Source organism: Geotrypetes seraphini, chromosome 6, assembly GCF_902459505.1.
Source record: "Geotrypetes seraphini chromosome 6, aGeoSer1.1, whole genome shotgun sequence".
NCBI classification, from domain to species: Eukaryota; Metazoa; Chordata; class Amphibia; order Gymnophiona; family Dermophiidae; genus Geotrypetes; species Geotrypetes seraphini.
The window spans coordinates 140,854,147-140,879,942 of NC_047089.1; the positions used below are offsets into that span (position 1 = coordinate 140,854,147).

At 46.5% G+C, this 25,796-nt stretch overlaps 1 protein-coding gene across 1 annotated transcript in view; it reads left to right on the forward strand.

Moving 5' to 3' along the window:
* Positions 1-7,631: 7,631 nt before the first annotated feature.
* The window catches only part of LOC117362912 (thioredoxin domain-containing protein 9-like), a 44,080-nt gene continuing 25,915 nt past the window's right edge, over positions 7,632-25,796 (forward strand). The window contains 2 exon segments of the mRNA XM_033950003.1: positions 7,632-7,862; positions 7,916-8,227. Of these exon segments, the coding sequence (XP_033805894.1) occupies positions 7,632-7,862; positions 7,916-8,227 (543 nt within the window).

Here is a 25,796-nt window from a genome sequence, read left to right on the forward strand (position 1 = left end):
GCCGGGGGAGCGGTGGCTGGGACGCTTCTCTGGTACAGTACAGGTTCTTTTTTCTTGTGTGCTTAGGCTATTGCATGGTTTGCTCTGGAATACACTTTAACTTCTTGGAATGTTGGGGGGATTCATTCCCCCATTAAGCGCTCCAAAATATTGCAGCGTTTGAATCGTTCTAAAACCTCAATTGCCTTTTTACAGGAGACCCGTTTATCCTCAGTGGAACATGCCAAGCTCTGTACCTGGTGGGTGGGTTCCTATTTGGAGGCGCCCGCTGTGGGGGGAAAGGGAGGTGTTATTATTTTGATCCGTAAGGGCCTTCGCCTACAGACCCAGAAGGTGCTCCGCAACCCTAGTGGGCGTTACATCGTTGCCTTAGTGTTACTTGATAATCGGCCTCTTTTGCTCTGTAATGTCTACGCTCCTAATAATCCTTCGGCCAGGTTTTTTAGGGGGCTTCGCAATCATCTCCTGCAGTTCGGAGAGGTTCCGATGCTGGTGGGCGGGGATTTTAACGAGGTGCCGGATCCAAAATTGGATCGCTCTGCCTCTATGGGAAGAGAGACCTCTAAACTTTACACGGGTGGGCAGCTTTTGGAATCCACCTTGGGGTTGCTGGATGTGTGGCGGGTGTTACACCCATTGGAGAGGGATTACTCCCATTTATCCAGGGCGCACGGGACGCTCTCCCGAATTGATTTTGTTCTCATCTCTCGCGAGCTGCTTCCCCGGGTAGTAGGGGTTGATATGGGCCCCATTGAAATATCTGACCACGCTTGGGTGGGACTTCGGTGGTCCTGGGGTGATTCGCGGACCCATAGAGGGTCCTGGCGATTTCCCTGTTACCTGTATAGGGATACCCGTTTTCACGAGTTTTTGATACAGCGCTGGCGTGATTTTCAAGTTAACAATCAGCTGCATCGGGATGATCCCATTCTCTACTGGGAGACGGCTAAGGCTGTCTTACGGGGGGATGTCATTTCTTATGTGGCCGGGGAGTCGAGGCGGAAGCATAGGCAGATTCTGGCTTTGGAACGGAAGGCGACTGTGTTGAGACGCCAGTATGGGAGGGCGCCCTCCTTCCTGCTTCGGGCACAGCTTTTAGAGGTCCAGCAGGAACTAAATGAATTGCTGCATCTTCGGGCTTTGCGGATGAGGGAGTATTTTAAGTTTCAATTATTTCGGTTTGCGAATAAGAGTAGTCGATTGTTGGCCCGCCTGGCGCATCCGAGGGGTGGACCTGAGAGCATAACGGCTCTTCGGGGCTCCTCAGGGGTGCTGCATCATCGGCCGGGGGAGATATGTGAATTATTGCAGGAGTTTTTTGCTGAGGTGTATACCGATCCTGGCCCCGAGCTTTTGGATGGGCAACTTTATCTTGACAGCCTCGATTTGCCTTGTTTATCTCAGCGGGATGCTGCCGCTTTGGATCTTCCCTTTACCGCAGAGGAGGTAGAGGGGGCGATTGGAGTCAGTCCATTGGGAAAGGCGCCGGGCCCAGTGGGTTTCGGAGTGAGTTCTATAAGTTGTTGGTGACGGACGTAGCGCCAGTGCTGGCTAAGGTTTATAATTTGAGTGTTGCCAAGGGCTTTCTTCCTCGCTACGGAAATCTAGCGTCTATTATAGTTCTCCCGAAGCCTGGTAAGGACCCTCTTTTGCCTGAATCGTATCGTCCTATCTCATTGTTGAACTATGAGGCGAAGCTTTTGGCTAAACTTTTGGCTAACCGTCTGGCGCGTGTTTTGCCATCGGTGATCTCAGACTCGCAGGTGGGGTTTGTGCGGGATAGGCCGGTGGCTAAGAACATCAGGCGCATCTTGTTGGCATTAGAACGGGTGGGACAGGAGGGTAGCCCCGCCATGCTCATCAGTTTTGATGCAGAGAAGGCGTTTGATAAGGTGTGGTGGAGTTACCTTTTTGCGGTGCTGAGGACGTACAGTTTGGGCCCCTTCTTTTTTGGGGCAATCCAGGCACTGTATAGTGATCCAGAGGCGAGGATATCGGTTAATGGGACTTGTTCTGGGTTTTTTCCTATTTGCCGAGGGACTCGCCAGGGCTGTCCCTTGTCGCCGCTCCTCTTTGTACTTTCTTTAGATCCTCTACTTCGGGAGCTTCAGGCAAATGCGGATATTCGGGGATTGGTCCTGGGGGATTCCCATTTTAAATTGGCGGCGTTTGCGGATGATCTCTTGGTCTTTTTAACGGACCCGCAGCGTTCCTTGCCCGTATTGTTGGAAAGTCTTCGGGAATACGGAGATTTCTCTGGCTTCGCCTTGAATTTTGCGAAATCTGAGGCGCTGGCTTCCTCGGTTCATCTTCAGCGGTTGTGGGGGGATAGTTTCCCGTTGCGCTGGGCTGACACCTTTTTTAGATATCTGGGGATTAGGCTGACTATGGATGTGGCCCAACTGTATCGTCTTAACATAGATAAACTCTTGGCGGATACTAAACTGTTGCTAGCCAAATGGCAGGCGATGCCGCTGTCTCTGTTGGGGAGAATTCATTTATTTCGTATGATTGTTTTCCCGAGGTGGCTTTACGTTCTTCAGACTCTTCCCCTTTCTTTGTTGCAGAGGGATATTCGTTCCCTTACCTCCCTATTGATCCGGTTTTGTTGGGGTGGACGTAGACCTAAACTGAAATGGTCTCTGTTAGTGGGGCCTGCCCGCGGGGGTGGTTTGGGGGTGCCTGACATCAGGGTTTATAACCAGGCTTGTTTGCTTCGTCATCTTAGTGATTGGGTGTTAGGTACATCTTTTTATACGGATCTCTCTCTGGAGCGGGATCATTTCTATCCTCTTCATCTCTTGTATCTCCTCCATGCCCCGTTGTCTAAACTACCGCGACCCTGTAAGCGTAGTATTTTGTTTCGGTCCTTGTGGACAATGTGGCATCAAATCCTTCGGTTGTGGAACCAGGACTCTCATACTAGTGTGCTCCTCCCGTTGGTGGGGAATTTAGCTTTCCCTCCGGGGGTTGGACCCTCCGTGTTCGGTCGTTGGAGGGCGCGGGGGGTGGAACAGTTGCGGCATGTTCTGCGGGATGATGGGTCTCTCTTACCTTATGCTGAGTTGGCGGGGAGGGGGGTCCCTGAGATAGGCCTTCCATTTGCCTATTGTCAACTTAATCACTATGTGGCTTCCCTTCAGGGGACTTCCTTGCAGGGGGATTTTGGGACCCAGCTCTGTACTTTTCTGGCTGCAGATCCTGATACTAGGGTCTCTATAGCTGCTTTGCATGGCCGGATTCTGGCCCTTTGCCCGCCTAGGGTTTTCCCTGGTATTTTGGAGGCATGGTAGCGGGACTTGGGTAGGGAATTGGGGGACAATTTCTTGTTAAAATCCCTGAACCGAACTGCGGGTTTGGTACATAGTGCTGAGTTACGTGAATGTCACTTTCGAACTGTCCTGCGGGCCTATGCTTCCCAGAGTCAGGCTTACCATATGGGTTGCATTGATACTCAGTTATGCCTCCGCTGCACGGTGGAGATAAATTCTTATTTTCATGGTATTTGGAGTTGTGAGGGGATTCAGACCTTCTGGACGGAAATGGCCTCCTTTTTACAGGGCTTGTTACGGACCCCTGTGCCGGTATCTGTGCAGTCTATGCTGTTTGCCCATTTTTCATTCTTATATATGTACAATTCTTATGAAAAATTATTTCTTAGTAAATGTTTTATTTTGGGGAAGAAATGTATCTTGTGTTGCTGGCTGTCTTCTGAACCACCTTCATTCTGGTACTGGAGGAATCGCCTTCATGAACTTATGGGTTGGGAGGCCCGTTTGGCTCGTCCTTCTCGACGCCGGAGCAGAGACTTTGTTCACACTTGGACTCCATATTTGAACATTTTGACTCCTGAGAGTCGTAGTCGGGTCTTGAATAGACTCCATCTCTGAAACAGTGCTACTCGGTGTCTATGCTGTTCCCTGCTTACGAGTTTTTCTGTAACTGTGGGGGGATGGGGAGGGGTGGGTGGGGGGTAGGGGCTTCTTTGTCGGGGGGTAAGGGTATGGTGGGTCCGGGGAGGACATAAGAGTCCAGTCCTCCGCGGGTGTTTGATGAAAATGTATCCCATGGTTGTTATTGCTGTTGCATTTACTGTTGCTTAATAAAAAAGATTTGAACATATTATGTCAATAAATAGGGATGTACCGGATCCCTCTCCCTTTGCCAGGAAACTCTCAAGCTTTGGAACTGGGCAGTTCTTCACAACATCTTCCTCAGAGCTGTCTACATTCAAGGGCAACACAGTTACTGGCGGACAAATTGAATTGTCTTCTACAACCGTACGAATGGACACTCAATTCCTTCCCTCTCCATCAGGTGTTTGCTCAATGGGGGACTCCGCAGATAGATCTCTTTGCATCTCCCCACATCAACAAGCTGTCTCAGTTTTGCTCCAGGATATACTCTCCTCACTGCCTTGAGGCAAATGCTTTCCTTCTGAATTGGACGAATCGGTTTCTCTATGCGTTTCCTCCATTCCCTCTGATTCTCAAGACTCTTGTCAAACTCAAGGAAGATCACGCCACCATGATTCTGATAGCTCCTTGGTGGCACAGACAACCGTGATATTCCTTCTACTTCAACTCAGCACCATGGAGCCTCTATTTCTATCAGTTTTTCCCTCTCTGCTTACATAGAATCAAGGATCTCTGCTTCATTCCAACCTACAGTCTCTACACTTAACAGCTTGGTTCCTCATAACCTAATTGCCTCTCTCCAGTTCTCCCAATCTGTACAGGACATTCTAGACACTTCTAGAAAACTGTTTACTAGACAGTGTTACACCCAAAAATGGACTAGATTTTCTACTTGGTGTGCTACTCATCGCAAGGAGCCCCAATCTACCTCCTTGTCCTCAGTACTGGATTACCTACTGCATTTATCTCATTCTGGCCTCAAATCCTTATCCATTAGAGTCCACCTAAGTCCTATTGCTGCTTTCCATCAGCCTATTGAAGAGAAATCCCTTTCTGCCCATCCTGTGATTTCCAGATTTATGAAAGGACTTTTCAATATCAAACCAGCACTCAAACCGCCTCCCGTGGTTTGGGATCTTAATGTAGTCCTAGCTCAATTAATGAAGCCTCCTTTTGAACCAATAGATGCGGCTCATCTCAAATATCTCACTTGGAAAGTGGTGTTTCTTATTGCCCTCACATCTGCTCGAAGAGTCAGTGAGTTACAAGCTTTGGTTGCTGATCCACCTTTCACTTTTTTTCATCATGACAAAGTGGTTCTCCGTACTCATCCTAAATTTCTTCCAGTGTTTTTTTTCATAAGCCTCATTCTCACCCTGGAGAAGTTGCGCTTCATACTCTGGATTGCAAACGTGCTTTATCTTTCTACTTGCATCGCACTCAACTTCACAGTACGGCATCTCAACTTCTGTAATGCTCAGGCTGGTCTCTCTCTGTAGGGTTGAGTCTTGGGTCATAAAGTTAGAGCAATGGCGGCGTCTATAGCTTTCCTCAGATCAACTCCTATTGAGGAAATCTGCAAGGCTGCCACTTGGTCCTCGGTTCATACCTTCACCTCTCATTATCAGCTGGATACTCCAGACGGGATGGCCATTTTGGCCAGGCAGTTTTACAACATTTCTCCTAAATCGCCAACACTCCCACCATCCCTTTCTGGTTAGCTTGGAAGTCACCCACATGTTGATAATATGCTTTCTGCTTGTCCTGGGATAAAGTACAGTTACTTACCGTAACAGTTGTTATTCAGGGGCAGCAGGCAGATATTCTCACAACCCACCCAACTCCCCTGGTTGGCTTCTTAGCTAGCTATCTGAACTGAGGAGACGCGCGCCCTGACTTGTGCAGGAAGGCACACGCGCATGCGCAGTGCAGCACTTGCAAACTGGAAAATCTTCAAGCAAGTCTACTCGCGAGACTGTCCGCATCAGTGCTCCATGGATGATGTCACCCACATGTTGAGAATATCTGCCTGCTGTCCCTGGATAACAACTGTTACGGTAAGTAACTATACTTTACATGCATTTATTCAGGTACTCAAGCATTTTCTCCTGTCTGTCCCTACGGGCTCACAATCTATCTAATGTACCTGGGGCAATGGGGGTGTTAAGTGACTTGCCCAGGGTCATAAGGAGCAGTGTGGGTTTGAACCCACAACCTGCACCACACTCTCCCCCAGATTTTGTCTTTTGTGCTCGTGCTTATTTTTCTTTAAATTCAGTTTTTTTTCTGCTATTTTGCGAGGCTTATTTTTCATGCTGCAGAGGATCCCCTTGGGGGATAGCTCTGGCTGTGGGAGATCACAGACTCTGTGGCAGAGTGTGCCTCCAAGAGATAGAATGCTTTGTAGTGCACCCACTTGTACAGCCTGCATTCATAGTTTGAGAGCTCAGGGAACATTCCCCTTGGGAGCACAGCTCACCCCAGGTTCATTCACTAGTGGGTTTTAGTGTAGACTGCGTGGCTTCATTTTGGTTTCTCCAGGATTGGGGCCCACTGAGTTCCCCCCCCACCCCTGTTTTGCATGTATGTTCAGAGTTTCGAACTGGGACGTTGGGCCCGAGAGGCAGTGATAAGAAACAGTCAGTCCAGGTTCTAGGCTTGTTGAGGCAGAAGATCTCCCTGTAAGCCCTTACAGCTTCCATTTGCAGCTGCCAGCACACAGCATGGCACAATGATTGGGGGGGGGTTAGTCCTAAGTCCCGCCCTCCCAAGTCCTAAAATCGCTGTTTTTTATTTTTCCATGTGACTTCCCCAGACTATTTTTGGCACTGAAATCGCTCCCACACCAGCCATCTTGGATTTCCTGATTTGAAATTAAAAGCTTCTATGTGCCTCAAAAAAACTCGTTTTTGCTTTAAAACAGGTGGGATGGACTCTTCAGGTCAGGATACTTCAGATCCATGCCCTATTTGTGGTGGATGGCAATCTGAGCATCCGTGTTCCATGTGCTGTGCAGAACATGAGGTGGTGGGAGTTGCTTTTTTAGCCCTCCCCCCCTCTCCTGTACCCTCAAGGGTTTCTGGGATCCAGTCCACCTGAGGAAAGTCTCAAAAGTCAAAATTTGAGCTGGAGGGGAGGGGGGTAGCATGAGTGCATCCCCAGTGAAGCGCAGCTGTGAGTCAATGGCAAAAACCCACAAACGTTCAAAACATGGACTACAGGAATACTCTGCACCTCAGGGGCATGGATTCCCCCCTTGCATTTATTAATATGATGTTTCAGGCCTATCTGATTAACAAGGGTCCCATCAATCCATCTGGTATTGTGGCCCTGCTAGCATTGGGGTTCCCTTCCCCCCTCACCAAGAGCACAAATCCCCAGCAGAAGTACCATGCGCAGTCAGGGGACAGTCTGCCTGTGGACCACTTGGATGATCAGGATTCTATTTTTAATGCCCTTGCTTTCCCTGACAGGAACTTCTACAGTTGGTGATGATACTGCAGCCACAGGACTGCAAGACCCAGATCTTGGTGAATACCCCACTGTACGCAGACTGTTTAAAATAACCATCAGTGCTGATAAGGATAATTTCAGAATCCCTCTAGGATTTAAAGCTAGAAACTCCTCAGGCATTGACAACGCAGTACTCACTTATGAGTAGCACTAAACTACAGTCTTCCTGTTTCCAGAGCATCCAGACATCATAAAGATGCTATGGATCACTGGAAAGTGCTGGAAGGGCCACTGTGGGTGGCTAAGGCCATGACTAAGCTCTATCTGATGGATGGTGCATTTATCCAGCTCATTGTTCCCCCAAGGCTGAATTCTCTGGTAGCACAGATTACCAAATGCACTTCTCTGCCCAGTGAAGGTAGCATGCTGTTGAAGGATGCCCAAGACTGCAGAATAGATTTTGTGCTCAAAAGACTGACTCCACGGCCTCTGGTTTGAAAGCGGTCATGGCAGCACCTTTTGTTTCCTGAGCCTTTCATTCTAAGTTGCATCATGATCCAGACAGTATTGTAAACAAGGATCTTCCATTTTTGATTATTGGAGTGGATTATGTGGCTGATGCCCTGTATGATCTTTTCAGGGTTGTGGGCAAACTGTTGACTTTCTCTATCTCCACCCGCAAGATGCTGTGGATTCAACAGTGGTCAGATGATTCTTCCTCCAAGGCAACCCTAAGTAAGCAGCCATTTAAGGGGCAGTTACTTTTTGGTAAAGGCCTGGATGACCTTATGGCCAGTGTGCAAGACCATAAACCAAAATCCTTACTGGACAGCATGCTTCGATTCTCTAAGGCAGTGGTATTCAACCCAGTCCTCAGGGATCACCTGGGCAGTCAGGTTTTCAAGGTCATCCATATTCATTGTGGATATCCTGAAAACCCGACTGACTAGGTGGTCCCTGAGGACTAGGTTGAATACCACTGCTCTAAGGATCAAGGTGTAGTACTTTTCATGCCTTCAAGTGATATCACCAATAATCTTGAGGTTCCTCAGGCCAGAGACCATTTTAGAACACCAGACAAAGATTTGGAGGGGCTAGGCACCCACAGTCATCGAGAGCCCGCTCTACCTTGGCCCCAAAGAAGTAGTTATGATGCCATTCTGGCGGCCGAGCCTCCACGCATTAGAGGAAGACTTTTGACATTTTTAGAGGAATGGCTGGAGCTCACCACAGATTTTTGAATGCTGGAAATCTGCAGGAGGGGTATAAATTTAAGTTCTATAGTCCCCTTTCAGATCTTTTTCTGGACTCTATAGCCAGGAAGCCAGAAAAGGCAGCAAAGGTTAGAACAACAATCTAGAGATTGCTGGATATAGAAGACATAGAGCCTATTCCAGAGCCAGACTCAGGCTCCGGCAAGTTTCAAGTTTATTATAAATTTGATTGATCGCTTATTCAGAATTCTAAGCGATGAACATATTAGTAAAATTACAAAGTTTGAGGGGCAACAAAACAGACAAAGAACTAAACCTTACGAAACATATTGGAGACTAACTTTACAAACATATTAAAACAAGAGGAAAGGATGGGAAAAGAAATACAATTGTTGATAGGAGAAAAGACAATTATGGTAAGAAACAATAGGAAGGGAGAGATCAATGAACCTCAGAGAGATTATGGAATTGGAATGAAATTTCTAGTCAAGCTTTCTAATTATCAAATGCATCCTTAAAAAGAAAGCCTCTTGGCTAGGTGATCAACGTTCGGAAGAGTTATCTAGTTCTGGCTCAAGAGTTGAAATATTTGGGTGTCCGTTTCAGCACAGGAGCAAACAAAGTATTCCTTCTGGAGGCACGCAAGGAGAAGCTTCAACAGTTCCAAGACTTTCAGAGCATGCCCGCTCCAACAGCCTGGCAATAATTACAAGTACTTTGGTCGATAGTTGCAACCATGGACATCGTACCCTGGGCAAGAGCCCACTTATACCCACTCCAAGAGGTATTCCTCTTTGTGTCCGCAGAGGGATCCATTGCATCAGCGGCTCCCTTGGACAGTGGAGGATCTCACAGTCTAGCCTGGTCATTGAATCCTCTCTCTCTTTCCAGAGGAATTCCACTCCGTATCTCAACATGGGTTATCTTGATGACAGACGCCAACTTTTTTGGCTGGGGAGCACATTGCGAGGGCGTCCAGGGATGTTGGTCCCCTTCCCAAAGGAAGTGGTTGATCAATTCAAAAGTATCCTGCAAAACAAAGTGGTTCAAGTTTTCTAGGACAATAAAACAGTGGTAGCCTATGTCAATTGCTAAGGGGACACAAAGAGTGTACCCTTACGCTTGGAAGCCCAAAGGTTCGTCCAATGGGCGGAAACTCATCTCCTGGCACTCTTGGCAGTGCATGTAGCAGGAGAGGACAATGTACAAGCAGACTTCCTCAGTTGACAGATCCTGGATCCCAAGGAATGGTCCCAAAAGGCCTTCCCTTGTATAGTGAAGAGATGGTGTGTCCAACATTTGACCTGATGATGTCGTCTTCCAACAAAAGGCAGTTCGGTTCTTCAGCTGAAGCCTCAAGCCAGGAAGCGATGGTCTGGATGCCATGGTTCAGCCATGTCCAAAAGCAGGTCTTCTCTATGCCTTCCCTCCGTGGCCCATAATAGGCTGTCTGCTACACAGAATCATGGCACACCGTGAATGGGTGATTCTAGTAGCACCAGATTGGCCAAGACACCCATGGTATGCAAACCTGATACAGCTACAGCTGGGTCAGGATCTCAAGCTTTCCTGTCATCCCCGACTCCTCACGCAGGGTCCATTAGCCCTGCAGGATCCAAAATGCTTTGGAGAGAACACTCCACAACTGACAGATAAGTTAGAATCTCTATGTGTCAAAATTCTGGGAACAAATGGCCTGGAAACGAAGATCGGCATCTACTATCGACCCCCAGGGCAGTCCGAAGAAATTGACAGAGAAATGACAGACAAGATTAAACGCAACTACAAGGGAGGCAACACAGTTATCATGGGTGACTTCAACTATCCGGGAATAGACTGGAACCTAGGCATCTCTGGCTGCGTTAGAGAGACCAAGTTCTTGGATACTGTAGGCGATTGCTTCCTGGAACAACTTGTCAAGGAAAATACTAGAGGAAATGCAATTCTGGACTTAATTCTAAATGGCCTGCGAGGACCGGCACAAGATGTAGAAGTAGAAGGGACGCTGGGAAACAGCGATCACAATATGATCCGCTTTGATCTGGACGCAGGGGAGAAACATCGGTCCAAAACGACAGCAATGGCACTGAACTTCCGGAAAGGGAATTATGAAGGGATGAGACTCATGGTAGGGAAGAAGATTAAGAAGAGGATAAGCACTGTAAAAACGCTAGAGCAAGCTTGGTCCCTTTTTAAGGACACAGTCACCGAGGCGCAAAATCTCTATATACTGCGCATTAACAAGGGATCAAAGAGGAAAAAGAACAAAGAACCGGCGTGGTTCACTGTAGAGGTGAAGGAAGTGATCAGAGACAAGAAAGCTTTGTTTAAGGAATGGAAAAGGTCAAAAACGGATGAAAACTGGAACAAGCACAAACAACATCAATGCAGGTGCCATAAGGCGTATGTTCTGGTTCAGCAGGAATTTGTCTAACTTTGTCTTGAATCCCTGGAGGGTGTTTTCCCCTATGACAGACTCCGGTAGAGCGTTCCAGTTTTCTACCACTCTCTGGGTGAAGAAGAACTTCCTTATGTTCATATGGAATCTATCCCTTTTCAATTTTAGAGGGTGCCTTCTCGTTCTCCCTACCTTGGAGAGGGTGAACAACCTGCCCTTATCTACTAAGTCTATTCCCTTCAGTACCTTGAATGTTTCGATCATAGAAACACAGAAACATAGAGTATGACGGCAGAAAAGGGCCAATGGCCCAACAAGTCTGCCCACCCAAGAACCCTCCCTCCCTCGATAATCCATCTATTAAGCATTCCTCTGGAGCGACCCCACCTGACTGTCCCATCGCCCCTTGAAGTCGAGCGTGTTGCTGGCCTCGACTACCTGACGTGGAAGACCATTCCATCGATCAATTACCCTTTCGGTGAAGAAGTATTTCCTGGTGTCCCCATGAAATCTTCCTCGTCTGAGCTTTAGCGGAAGCCCTCTTGTCACCGTGGGACCGGTAAGAAAAAAGATTTCTTCCTCCACCTCAATGTGGCCCGTGATGTATTTGAATGTTTCTATCATGTCCCCCCTTTCTCTGCTCTCTTTGAGAGAATATAAGCGCAGCCTGCTCAGACGTTCTTCATATGGGAGATCTTTAAGTCCTGAGACCATTCGCTGAATCAACTCCATTCTCTTCACGTCCTTTAGATAATGTGGCCTACAAAACTGAACACAGTATTCCAGGTGAGGTCTCACCATGGATCTGTATAACGATAGTATAACTTCAGGCTTTCGGCTGATAAAGCTCCTTCTGATGCAACCCAACATTTGTCTAGCCTTTGCTGAAGCTTTCTCCACCTGATTGGCAGATTTCATGTCTTCCCGGATGATTACTCCCAAGTCCCATTCTGCTACAGTTCTTGTTAGGTTTTCACCATTCAGGGTGTATGTTCTGCATGGATTTCCACCACCAAGGTGCATCATCTTACATTTTTTGGCATTAAAATTCAGTTGCCAAGTTCTGGACCATTGTTCCAGTAAAAGCAGGTCCTGTTTCATAGTGCCGGGCATAGTTGCGCTATCAGGTTCTGCTGCGCTGCCCACAACGTTGCTTAGTTTAGCGTCATCGGCAAATAATGTAATTCTGCCACGAAGTCCCTGAGGCAGATCCCTTACAAAGTTATTAAATAGTATCGGACCCAAGACCAAGCCCTGCGGTACTCCACTGGTCACCTCCGATGTTTTTGAGGGAATACCGTTTACCATCACCCTTTGAAGTCTGCCGCTAAGCCAGTCTTCTACCCATGCAGTCAGTGTTTCTCCTAGGCCCATTGCATTCATCTTGTTCAATAACCTACGGTGTTAGTCTTACTGAAGTTCAAATACACGATGTTCAGGGACTCTTCCCCATCCAGTTTTTTTGTTACCCAGTCAAAGAAGCTTATCAGATTGGATTGACAAGACCTTCCCTTCGTAAAGCCATGCTGATGTGGATCCCTTAATCTTTCGTCATCCAGAATCGCGTCCAATCTGTTTTTTATCAATGTTTTCATGAGTTTACACACTATTGATGTGAGACTCACCGGTCTGTAATTTTCAGCCTCTGCCCTGCATCCCTTTTTGTGGAGCGGAATAACGTTGGCAGTTTTCCAGTCCAAGGGGACTTTTCCCTTGCGTAGTGAAAGATTGAAAAGCTCGGCTAACAGTTCTTCCAGGACGTCTCTCAATTCCCGAAGTACTCTGGGGTGTAGATTATCCGGGCCCATAGCCTTGTTTACTTTTAGCTTTGATAGCTCGTGGTAGACATTGCTTGCGGTAAATTCAAGGTCCCGGAATGGGTCCTCTGAGCACCCCTTTGTCTGTAGCTGAGGTCCAGATCCTGGCGCTTCGCAGGTGAAAACCGAGCAGAAGTAGTTATTGAGTAGTTCTGCTTTGTCTGCGTCCGAGTCTACAAAGTTACCGTCAGGTTTCTTTAGGCGGACAATACCATTTGCAGTTTTTTTTCTTGTCGCTAACGTACTTAAAAAAGGATTTATCCCCTTTTTTAACCAGTCTTGCTATACTTTCTTCCATCCGAAGTTTGGTCTCCCTGACTTACGTTTTAACATTTTTAGATTTCGTCAGATAGTTTTCTTTAGCTTCCGGTCATTATGATTGTTTGTATGTTACTAATGCTTTTTTCTTTTGCTTTACTAGTTCTGAGATCTCCACAGAGAACCACTGTGGTCTATTTTTTCTGCACCGTTTGCTCACGGTTTTTATGTATATGTTAGTTGCTTTTTGCAGGGTTGATTTCAGAGCCGACCATAGTGCCTCCACACCAGTGTTCTTCAACCTTTTTACACCCGTGGACCGGCAGAAAAAAAATAATTATTTTGTGGACCGGCAAACTACTAGGACTAAAATTTAAAAATCCCGTTTCCGCCCCATCTCCGCGAGCTCGGTCCCCACAAATCATCTGATCCCATCCACACAAGCCTCAGTTATGATTTTATATTGAATGTATTTTATTAAAGTATAAAAAGAAACAATATTCTGTAGAATTGTCATTTTATAAATACAAATAATTCAGAGCAAGGATCATCAAAACCCCTGTCTCTCCTCCCCTTCACATATATCCCCTCTACTATCAAGAAAACTGAACAAGCCAAATTATTACAGAATGCTACACAGAAATATCATGCTAACAGAATACTGAAGTAACACATGACAGGAATAGTTTTAGGGGAGTGCAACTAGGGCAACTGCCCCCTGGTCAGAGAGCGCCCTAAGCCAGCTGAAAGCTAAAGAAGCACTGCCTGGGTTTTGCAGTCCCCAGTTATGTCTAACACCAGCTCTAGCAGGATATATATTTCAAATCTGATATATTCTAATCACAAAATAGAAATAAAATTATTTTTTTCTACCTTTTGTCGTCTCTGGTTTCTGCTTTCAATCTTTTTTTCACTCTCTTCCTTCCAGCGTATGCCCTCTCTGTCTCTTCAATCCAGCATCTGCCCCTTCCATCCACTATCTGTCCTCTCCCCCTTCCATATGGTATCTGTCTTCTTTCTATGTCCCTCTCCCCTTTCCATCCAGCTTGTGCCCCTCTCTCCTATTTACATGATTCATTCCAGCTTCACTGCTCTCTTCATTTTTATCTCTCCTACACCAGATCTATCATCGTTGTCCCTCTGCTTATTTTTCTGCTGACCCCTTCCTATCATCTATCTCTCTACTTTCTCATGCCTGTGTCTCCCCTTCCCCTCCTCTAATCTCTCTGCCAGCTGTTTCCTTCCTTTTTTCATTCTCCCTTCCCTCCTCCTCCTGTCCAGCAGTAACTCTCTTCCCTTCCTCCCCTCCCAGCAGCATCTCTCCGTCTCCCTCTCCAGTAGCAGCTGTCCCTTTTTTTTCCTTGCCCAGCAGCTTCCCAGATTCCTTTCCCTCCTCCCCTCCCAGAAGCATCTCTCCTTCTCCCTCTCCAGTAGCAGCTGTACCTTTTTTCCTTGCCCAGCAGCTTCCCAGATTCCTTTCCCTCCTCCCCTCCCAGAAGCATCTCTCCTTCTTCTCCCTCTCCAGTAGCAGCTGTCCCTTTTTTTCCTAGCCCAGCAGCTTCCCAGATTCCTTTCCCTCCTCCCCTCCCAGAAGCATCTCTCCTTCTTCTCCCTATCCAGTAGCAGCTGTCCCTTTTTTTCCTTGCCCAGCAGCTTCCCAGATTCCTTTCCCTCCTCCCCTCCCAGAAGCATCTCTCCTTCTTCTCCCTCTCCAGTAGCAGCTGTCCTTTTTTTTCCTGACCCAGCAGCTTCCCAGATTCCTTTCCCTCCTCCCCTCCCAGATGCATCTCTCCTTCTCCCTCTCCAGTAGCAGCTGTCCCTTTTTTTTCCTGGCCCAACAGCTTCCCAGATTCCTTTCCCTCCTCCCCTCCCAGAAGCATCTCTCCTTCTCCCTTTCCAGTAGCAGCTGTCCCTTTTTTCCCCTGCCCAGCAGCTTCCCAGACTGATAGTGGTTTTCTCCCCTCCCAGCAGCTCTTCTTACTTCCCAGCGCAGCGATTCACGAAGGCAGCCTCGGGTCCTTTGTTGTGTCGCGCCGCCTCTGAGGAAAGAGGAAGTTGCATCATCAGAGGCAGCCGCGACTCAGCAAAAGCCCCGAGGCTGCCTTCGTGAATCGCTGCGCTGGGAAGTAAAGGAGAGCTGCAGAGAGGGGAGAAAGCCACTGTCGGAGGCTCCCCAAGATCTCTCCGGCCCAGCGCACGCTTCCGATGCTGATCTTGCCGGTCCTGCGCGGACCGGCAGGAAGTTCAAATGAGTCAATCTTGCCGGTCCTGCGCGGACCGGCAAAAATTTCCTGCGGACCGATACCGGTCCGCGGACCGGCGGTTGAAGAACTGTGCTCCACACTGTCCATCGCTCTTTGGTTTTGCAGCTCTTTGTAGACATAGTCTCCCATGCACTGAAAGTTAGCTCCTTTAAAGTTTAGGACCTTAGTTGATGTATTTGACCTAGTGATTCCTTTCTTCAGGTGGAATCAAACCGTGTTGTGGTGACTGGAGGCCAAAGCTTCTCCCACTGATACCTCTGTGACACTGTCCTAGTTGGTGAGTAGCAGGTCCAGGATCGCCTGATCCCTGGTGGGTTCTAATACCATCTGTTTGAGGCGTTCTCCTCGTATGGAGGTTAGTAGCCTCTTGCTGCCACTGGTTATAGCGGTTCCAGTCCACATCAGGCATATTTAAGTCACCCAATAGCACTGTGTCTCCTCGCAGTGTGATGGTCTCAATGTCTTCAATTAGTTCTTTGTCTGCATCGTCCTTTTGTCTTGGTGGTTTGTACACAATGCTAAGATACAGGCTTTTGTTATTGTCCCTAGCAAGGTTCACCCAGAGAGATTCTCCCGTATACTTGATGTCTGTGATTTTAGTAACTTTGATGTCCTCTCTAATGTATAGAGCTACTCCACCTCCTGATTTACCTTCTCTGTCGTGACGGAGTAAGTTATATCCTGGTATGACCATATCCCATCCGTGGGACTCCGAGAATCATGTTTCTGATATCGCCACCACATCAAGGTTGGCGTTTCTCATTTCTGTTTCCAGTTCCAGAATTTTGTTGCCCAAGCTTCGGGCATTAGCATACATGGCTGTCCCCTCTCAATCTCCTCTGTTCGAGGGAGAAGAGGCCTAGTTTCTCTAATAATTCGCTGAACGGCAACTCCTCCAGCCCCTTAACCATCTTAGTTGCTCTTCTCTGGACCCTTTCATGTAGTACCGTATCCTTCTTCATGTACGGCGACCAGTGCTGGATACAGTACTCCAGGTGAGGGCGCACCATGGCCCAGTACAGCGGCATGATAACCCTCTCCGATCTGCTCATGATTCCCTTCTTTATCATTCCTAGCATTCTGTTCACCCTTTTCACCACCACCGCACATTGCGAGGACGGCTTCATCGACTTGTCGATCAGAACTCCCAAGTCTCTTTCTTGTGAGGTCTCTCCAATTACCCGCAGACATCCTGTATTCGTGCACGAGATTTTTGTTACCTACATGCATCACTTTACACTTATCCACGTTGAACCTCATCTGCCATGTCGATGCCCATTCCTCAAGCCTGATTATGTCACGTTGTAGATCTTCGCAATCCCCCTGCGTCTTCACCACTCTGAATAACTTCGTATCGTCCGCAAATTTAATCACCTCACTCGTCATACCAATGTCCAGATCGTTTAAAAGATGTTGTAGAGCATGGATCCAAGCACCGAGCCCTGCGGCATCCCACTAGTGACGCTCTTCCAGTCCGAGTATTGTCCATTTACCCATTGCCTTGTTTTGTAGGATTTGTAGTCTGCGTATTTCTTTTAGAGTTATTCCCTTATACAAAGCGTTACAGTAGTCAATTTTTGATATGACTAGAGTGAATTAAGATGTTTAGAGATGCATAGTCCCCTCTTTCTTGCCAAAACTAGTTTCTAGCTTACACATTAATCAAGAAGTACACTTCTCCCTCCTGATTCGTGGGTTTAGGACTTGCAAATTCAGTTATTCATGAGTTTCTAAACCCCTGCCTCCCGAATGCCTCATAAAATGTGCATGACCACGAAGCCCCGCTCTAATGGCCTCAACTCTCCCAGGACCATCACAACATCCAGCCATGGTGCCCCCAGGCCTTCGTCACTCTAATGGCCTTACGCCTCACTTCCCACAAAGCCCCCCAGACAGCCACAACACCCGCCCACCTGTCAGTCTCGTGCTCCCAGCTGGGCTTCTGAGCGCCAGCGCCCCAGCCAATCAGTGGTTGCCTTGGTCTCAGCTGCTCTGTGGCACTAGGTGGGCACAGCCAAAGGCGAGGAGAGTCTCCGCCGCTGTCATGCCAACCTACTGCTGAGCCAGCCAATAGGTATCATCCTTGTGAGGGAAGGAGAAGTCTGCTGTCTTTTCACCTCCTCACACAGGGCAGAAGTGTAGGGAGAGCGCTGCTGCCCTGCTTCACCTGCTAGACCATCAAGTAAGATTTATAGAGTCCAGGAGGCAGGAGGGAGGCGGGGGAGAGGTCCAGGAGGTAGGGGTGGGTCAGAGCCAGCCCTAAAAGTTATTCGCGTTTTTCGATATTCGCGGGCCGGCTCTGCCCCAACCCCCATGAATATTGAGGGGGAAGTGTACACTTGCCAGATTACACACCCTTGGATTCCAATAAACAAAACAGGACGTTGAAATCTCTGGATGTGCGCAGGCTTTTGCTGAGGTATTTGGAAGTCAGAAACAAATTTCGATTTTCAGATCATCTGTTTGTCCTGGCAATTTCCAGATGGATCCTTATGGCCATTTCTTCTGCCTATATTGGAACTGGGAAACAGCCTCCTATCTCAGTGATGACCAACTCCACCTGAGGTATTGATTCCTCATGGGCGGAATTTTCGGCGGTTTCCCCAGAAGAGATTTGTCGAGCCATCACTTGGTCTTCTCTGCATACATTCACATAATTTTACAGAACAGACATGGCGACCAATAGGAATTCCGCATTTGGATCTTCGATTCTGGTAGGATGCTCATCGGACCTACCCTAACTTTGAGTTCAGGAATAGAGTGGGGTTGGTACAAGAAGGAAATATTAGGTTCTTACCTCATGAATCTTCTTGCTTCTAAACACACACTATTCCTGAAGCCCTCCCTGAGAGATGCTGATCCCTGCCTGCTGTATCCCTCAGTAAGTACCAGTAAGTTGGACTTTTTGTTTCTTTGTTCAGCCTTAGCAAGAATACGATCCATGAATACTGGGTTATTAATTTTAGGGGGTCTATTTGCAGCCATGTTCTTACACCGTTAATGAAGGCTGAGTTTCAATTGTTCGATTGTTCATTCTATTTTCCAAATGTTTCATTATTTGTTGCAATGTTTAATATTATGAGCAGATTAGACAAATTTCTCATGGAGTATTCCCGTACTCTTCTCTCTTTTGTGTCCTCTCCAGGAATGACTGTCTGCTTTGTTATACACTGAGCAACTGGAGGGCAGCACAGAGGGAAGAGAGGAGGAGCAAAAGTATGCAAATGAAGCCTCCTAAAAGAGATCTCGTGAGAAGGGATTGACTACCCGATGGTTCAGGAATATAGAGTGTGGGTTTATATGAAAGAAAATTAACGAGATAAGAACCTAATCTTTCTATAAAACGCACTCGTCATGAAATAGGGAAAACAATTTTACAATGGGTCACTCCATTATTGATACACCTGCGCTGGCTTCCGGTTCAGTTCAGATGTCAATTTATTTATTTTTAATTTATATTTTATTGCTGTTTATCATAATTCACAAGAATACTCTTGCTTAAGAAATACAGAAAGAAAAATCTAAAAAAAGAAAATACTAATTTTTAAATATAAGAAACATACTATCTTTCTTAGACCACAATAGTAGGAGGGAGGCCTTAGAAAAGGGAAGAGAACCTCTATTTAAATTGAAAAAATAGTAGAGTAGGCCTAATGGTTGGCCCACAACCTCAACAACTGTTCAAAAAATTATCTAATCAATTCAAGTCACCAATTTCTTCAAATTTAGAAAAGCTCTCAAATACTCTGGTGAGTAGAAAACACTTCACTCCTTGATATGAAATCAAACATTTGCATGGATAAGCCAAAAGAAATGAGGCACCTAAAGTCATTGCTTCAGTTCTCATTGCTAAAAATAACTTCCTTCATTCCTGTATTTGTCGAGTCACATCTGGAAACATCCAAACTCTTTTACCATAAAATAATATTTGTGAATTATGAAAATACAATCTAAAATATAGCATTCACATCTTGCTCAAATATGAATGATACAAGTAAAGTAGCTCTTTCAGATGTTTCCGATAAAGCTAGTTTCAAGCAAATCCATAACATTAAGATTTTCTTTTTCACTTGTATTTATTTGTTCCATCTCTGGACTAACTCCTGTTTCTTTCTTTACTGGCAAATAGTATATTTTATTTATTGGCATTATATGTTCTGAGGAAAATCTTAACACTTCAATTAAGTATTTCTTGAATAATTCCAAGAGTCATTGCCAAAGATTTAGGAAAATTCAAAAGATGCATATTCAATCTACGATTGTAATTTTCTAATTGTTCTAGCTTCCTCTTTAGAAAATTCTTATCCTTTACTATCCCAAATGTCAAATCTTGAATGCTTTCCACACTGTCTTTAACTTGTTTCAAATCAGCAGCAAAGTCTTCCTTTATACCTAATGCATCCACTGTTCTCACAAGTAAAGAAGTATCTTCTGAAGATTTGGAGACTGTAGTTTTTAGCTTCTGGAGAGCTTCCCATATGCTCTTCAGCTTCACCATCGGAGGTTTAAGTATTTAGAAGCAAACTTTTACTCCAGTTCCCAGTTCTCCCTGCTTCTTCAAACTCCACATAGCATCTGCCCCTTGGATTGGGGTTTTCCCCACGAGAACAGCTTCATGGGGTTCCCCCAGCTTTGCAACATTAGGAGCAGAACACGGTGGTGAAACAGCACTAAGCAGAGAAATAGATGTTTCCAGGTCTGGCTTCTCAGATTCTTCTCCCACCGAGGAAGCAGCAGGCACTCCTCTGAGAATTACGTGGGACCCAAAGGCAATGGAGAACTCCCGAATAGAGCGTTGAGCAGAGGAAGAGGTTCGAGCCACAAAAGGATCGGCTCAAACACTTCCTTTATGCTTAGAATGAGGCATATCAAAGTAGAAGGTAAGACTTTGAAATCCTCCGCTATGCTTGATCGGAGACGCTGTCACCTTACCATCGCCATTTTGGACCACCCTCTCCAAAAAGTTCAGTTCAGATGTCAATTTAAAATTTTATGCTTAACCTTTAAAGCTCTTCATTTCTCACAACCTCCTTATTTAGCATCTATTACAGTACCATATAATCCCTCTCATTTATTATGGTCCCTCAATTCTAATAGATTTGATCTCCAGCCCCAATACTGGCTTATTATGAATCCACATGATCATCAGCCTATTTTTTTATTTCTCTTTTCTTTTGGAATAATCTTCCACCTTTTTTTCAAGCTGAACAATCTTTTCTAAAGTTTAAATCACTCTTGAAAATGCATTTTTTCAGGAAAGCTTTTAATGTTTCCATGGGGTAGACTGAACAGAATAGCAGGTACTAGTAAATTTACTTTTATGTTTATTTTAATTATTTTATTGTTTTTGCAAATGTATGATTGTTTATTTTGTTTGTGTTACTTTTGCTTTTTTGTATTGGCATTCTTTTCTATGAGATTTTAATTTTGTAAGCCACTCTGACCTGTTGCACTAGCGGGATATTAAGTGAACAATAAACATAAACATTCAGCTCCCCCCCCCCAATATACAGATTCCACAGTCATTCAGGACCCCCCTACACATAGATTCCAGAGTCCATGCAGACCCCTCCAATACATAGATTCCAGACTACATGCAGGGCCCTCCAATACATACTGTAGATTCCATAGTAACAGTCCATTCAGGCACCCGCAATAGACGGTTTACATTCAGCCACCCTACCCAGACATAGATTCCAGAGTACATGCAGACCCCTCCAATACATAGATTCTAGAGCAGGGGGTGCCCAAAAGGTTGATCACGATTGACCAGTAGATCACAAAGGCAATGCGAGTCGATCACGGAGACCATCCCGGGCTCTGCGATAGACTTGCATAGCCTTTGCATTCTATTCGCCCTGCTTCCCCATCTCCAGGCCAGGTGCGTAGTTCCATTTCCTCTCTGACATCAGAATTGACTTTGGGGGGGGAGGGGGAGGCTTGTGGGCCCAGTGCTTGTACGTGCCTGGCCTGGCGTCGGGGAAGCAGGGAGAATTTGTTGGCGGTGGCTTGAGAGAGAGAAAGATAGACAGAAGGAAAGGGGGCAGGGAGAGCAAAAGAAAGACAAAAAAATAAAGAAAGTGGGGCAGGGAGAAAGAAAGAAAGAGAGGGAGGGGGAAATTTTGGGTTGAATAGTATTGCCTTATATAGAAGAGTACCAGTATGACTGTTTATGTTTTGGGGTGGGGATTTGGCTAGCTGGTGTATTGGTTGTATTGTTTTGTGTTGTATTTGCCATTGTGAAAATTCAATAAAACTTGAAAGAAAGAAAGGGGAGGAGGCAGGGAAAGAGAAAGAGAGGGAGGGGGAAATTTGGGGTTGGATAGTATTGCCTTATACTGAAGAGTACCAGTATAACTGTTTATGTTTTGGGATGGGGGATTTGACTATCTGGTGTATTGGTTATATCGTTTTGTGCTGTTTGCCATTGTGAAAATTAAATAAAACTTGTTAAAATAAAAAAGAAAGAAAGTGGAGGGGTCAGGGAGAGAGAAAGAAAGAAAGGGGAGGGGCAAGGAGAGAGGGCAGAGAGAGAGGAAGAAAAAGTTGGACTCATGGAGGGACAGAGAGACATGTTAGTTGGGGAATGGAATGAGGTCTGGAGGAGAGGAAGCATACAGGAGGTAGAAAGAGAGAAATATTGGATTTGCAGTCAGAAGAAGGAAGCGCAACCAGAGACTCATGAAATCACCAGACAGCAAAGGTAGGAAAAAATGATTTTATTTTAAATTTAGTGATCAAAATGTGTCCAAGTTTATATCTGCTGTCTATATTTTGCACTATGGCCCCCTTTTACTAAACCGCGATAGCAGTTTTTAGTGCAGGGAGCCTATGAGCGTCGGGAGCAGCACAGAGCATTCAGCGCAGCTCCCTGTGCTAAAAACCGCTATCGCGGTTTAGTAAAATGGAAGGGGATATATTTGTTTATTTTTGTATAGATGTTATTGAGATGACATTACATATTTTAAAGTCATCTGCCTTGACCTCTTTGATAAAAATCCCCAAATATAAATGATAAGTAACATTTCTCTGTGTACAGTGTGCTTTGTGTTTTTTAAAATTTTATTGTTAGTAAATCATTTTGACTTGGTCATTTTAAAAGTAGCTTCTTCTACAATCCCTCTGGAGCCTGAACTATCGGGGTAATGCTTCCATTCCAGCCTTGGCTGCAGAACTTAAAAATAACACCAACGCCCTCTGTGAGGTCACCTGTGCGGCCACTCCCCTTGAAGTTCAGTTTGATTCTGCAATCTTGCTGAGAACTTCTAATTTTCTTCTGCTCGTGATTTTATTTCTCAATTCCTAGTCTTTATTTTCTTCGGTACTGCAGGTTTGCCCTTGTGCTGCGGATCAACTCTGTGCGAGTGATCCTTCAGCGGGAGATCGCAGACATTTTAAAGTTTGTCTGCTTCTGGAGGGTGCTCTGTAAGCCTGAAGCTGCAGTAAGCCCTCTGGACAGCCTACAGATTGAATTGGATCTCCAGGTTTGGGAGCCATCTCTCCCCTGGTTCGTCTGCAAAGGGGTAGAGCGCAGGCTGCTGCGGTTCTGAGAAGGTACATCGGGATCGGAACCGCACCGCGTGTCTTCCCTGATTTCCCTGAGGGGTCCTGGTGGTCGTGATCTGAGGTGACAGGGAAGTTGAGGTGGCCAGAAGATCTGAAATATCCAGTTTAATCAGCTCCTGAGGTAATTATCTCCCTATGCCTGTACTGTGTATTGCTGGCTGCCATTGAAATGCATTGCAGCATATATCTGTGGTGTCTGAGTCACAGACTTTGCCGATTTTGGGGGGTCCTCAAATCAGAGTTTTTGGGGGGGGGTTTCCCTGCATGCCCTGGTCCCCCCACCTGTAAAATGCTAAAAATCGCCATTTTTAGCATTTTCCTGCATTTTTAACGGCCGTTTTTCTGTCAAAATTGGCACCCGTGGTGGCCATCTTGGATTTTCTTAAACGTTTTTAAAAGTATATTTTTTGGTCTTAGAAGTTTCGTTTTTGCTCACAGATGGCCACCTCAGGATAGGATGGCATGGATTCATGCCTTAGATGCGGCGGATGGCAGCTGGATTCCCGGCCGTTTATCCCGTGCGCCGCGGGCCACGAGGACGGGTGAGACGTGAGCAGATCCCACGTTCCCCTCCTCCTGAGAGGCCCTAATGCCCTTTAATTCCACCGGAGTCGTGATTCCTGCATCCGGGGCGCCTAAACTGGGTGCGGATGGCGTTTTTGCAAAATGCAAGCACAATTTTGGGAAAAAGTCTCCTCAGTCTGCTAATCCTGTGAGATCTGAGATGCACAGAGAAGTTCCGGCCGCCGGTGCCTGTTTTTCACCAGATTATGGGGCTTTGAGGTATCTGACTGTAAAAAAAACAAACAAACCCAACCCAGGAGTAAAAAGGGACTTTGCCTGTTTCTCCCACTCAGACTCCAGTACAACAGTCTGTTCCACTTTTGGATGCCAGCATGATGATTTGTTCCTTTACTGGGGTACCAGAAAGCAGGTGGCTCATCCCTGTCCTTGCTTCTGCTTCGGTGTCTGTGCCGTTGCTGTCGCCTGTTTCTTCGTCGGAATCAGCAGAGGTGGCTTACTTAGCGGATCTGGGTGATACCCAGGTCCCAGACCAATGGGTTCCGAGACCTTCAAGACTAGCCGCCTGCCCGTCTTTATTTTTGGGCTACTGTGAACACAGAACCTGGTTTCAGACCATGCGGTTCCGACAGAATGTACAGTTCGAAGTTCTAAGCCTCCGCTGTCTGCCTCCTTGCTGCAATGCAGTTTTGGCGGAAGTGCTGTTAGAAGTCTGGGAGTCCATAGATGGTTTCCTTATCCTTTGACTTGGCTTGATGGCAACAGGAATTCAATGGGTTCAGCCTCCACGAAGACCTAGAGGTACTTTTTGGCCTGGTGTGCAGCAGTTCACATGGATCCTTTGACCCCATCGATGATGCCTGTTCTGGCCTCCTGTGGGCTGGCTACAGGAAAGGTCTGGCGGTTTTTCTTCCAGGTCCCCATTATGGGACTGTCATGTTTGGGTCCCTCTTCTCTCGGAGGTTCTCTAGTGTCTCCCCAAGATGTTGTAGGCTTCTTACGGGGGGGAGGGGGGTTGGAGCTGCAGCCTCCCTTGAGACTGCCAGGTTCTCCAAGGGATCTGAGTCTGATTCTCCACTCACTGGCTCATCTGATCTATGAACCGCTGGCTGGGATTTCTCTGAGAGTTGTTGCCGTCAAGACTGATTTCCTTGTTACGGTCGCTTCTGCTCAGGGTCTGTCGGAGCTTCAGGCTATGTCATGCAGGAATCCTTTTCTCCGCATTACAGAGTCTGTGGTTGTTTTGAGGACTGTGTCTTCTTTCCTTCTGCACGTGGGGTCAGCAGTCTACGTCACCCAGGTAGTTCGGCTACCCACTTTTGTTCTGTTGGGTTCCAAGTCTAAGACCCGTGTTTTGCGGTCTCTGGAGGTGCAGCGTCTCCTTTTGAGATGCCTTGAGGCTACTAACAACTTCTGTCTGTCGGACCATCTGTTTGTCCTGGCGGGCCCCGCACGCTAGAGTCGGCCTGCTTCTGAAGCTACCTTCTCATGTTGGTTGCATGCGGGCATTTCCGCGGCCCATGTGGCGGCGGGGAAGCAGCCTCCCCTTGTCATGAGGGCTCACTCTCCTGGAGGAAGGGCTTCCTCATGGGCTGACTCTCATGTGGTCTCACCTGAGATTTGTTGAGTGGCCACGTGGGTTTCCCTTTATATCTTTTCCTGGCTTGATGTGGCAGCTATAGGTGTTGCGGCCTTTGGCCCTTTTGTTCTGGTGGCGGGCTCATTGGGCTCCCCCTGAGATTTGGGACTGCTTTGATATGTCCCGATAGTTCAGGCTCCAGAGAGATTGTACAAGAATGAAAGATTAGATTTCTTACCTCTGCTAATCTTCCTTCTTGTATATCTCCTCTGGAGCCTGAACTCCCGCCCATCTGTTTTGTCCAATTCGCTGGTTGCCTGCCAGTAACTGGTAAGTTGGCTTTCTCTCTTTGACCAGCCTCGCTAACATTTCCCCGAGTGTCCTTTTATTTAAGCTTAAGGGGTTTTAGGGCCCCTTCTGCTCTTTAGGCTGGGTCTTCTTTAATGATCTGTACCTCAGTTTTGCAGGTGTGAAATGTTTCAATTTCTTATTATCCTAACTTAGCCTTTTATTGGCGGTTGTTGATTATGCATTTGGTTGTCATGAGCAGCATTGATTTGTTTCGGGGAGTCCCCGCACCCCCCTCTCTTTTTCTTGTGTTTCCTGTTTGTATTAGATACTCCTGGCTTTTCTACCTACTGAACTTCAAGGGGAATGGCCGCATAGGTGACCTTGTAGAGGGGGGTTGGTTTTATTTTTAAGTTCTGCAGCCAAGGCTGGAATGGATGCACTACCCCAATAGTTCAGGCTCCAGAGGAGATATACAAGAAGGAAGATTAGCAGAGGTAAGAAACCTAATCTTTCATTG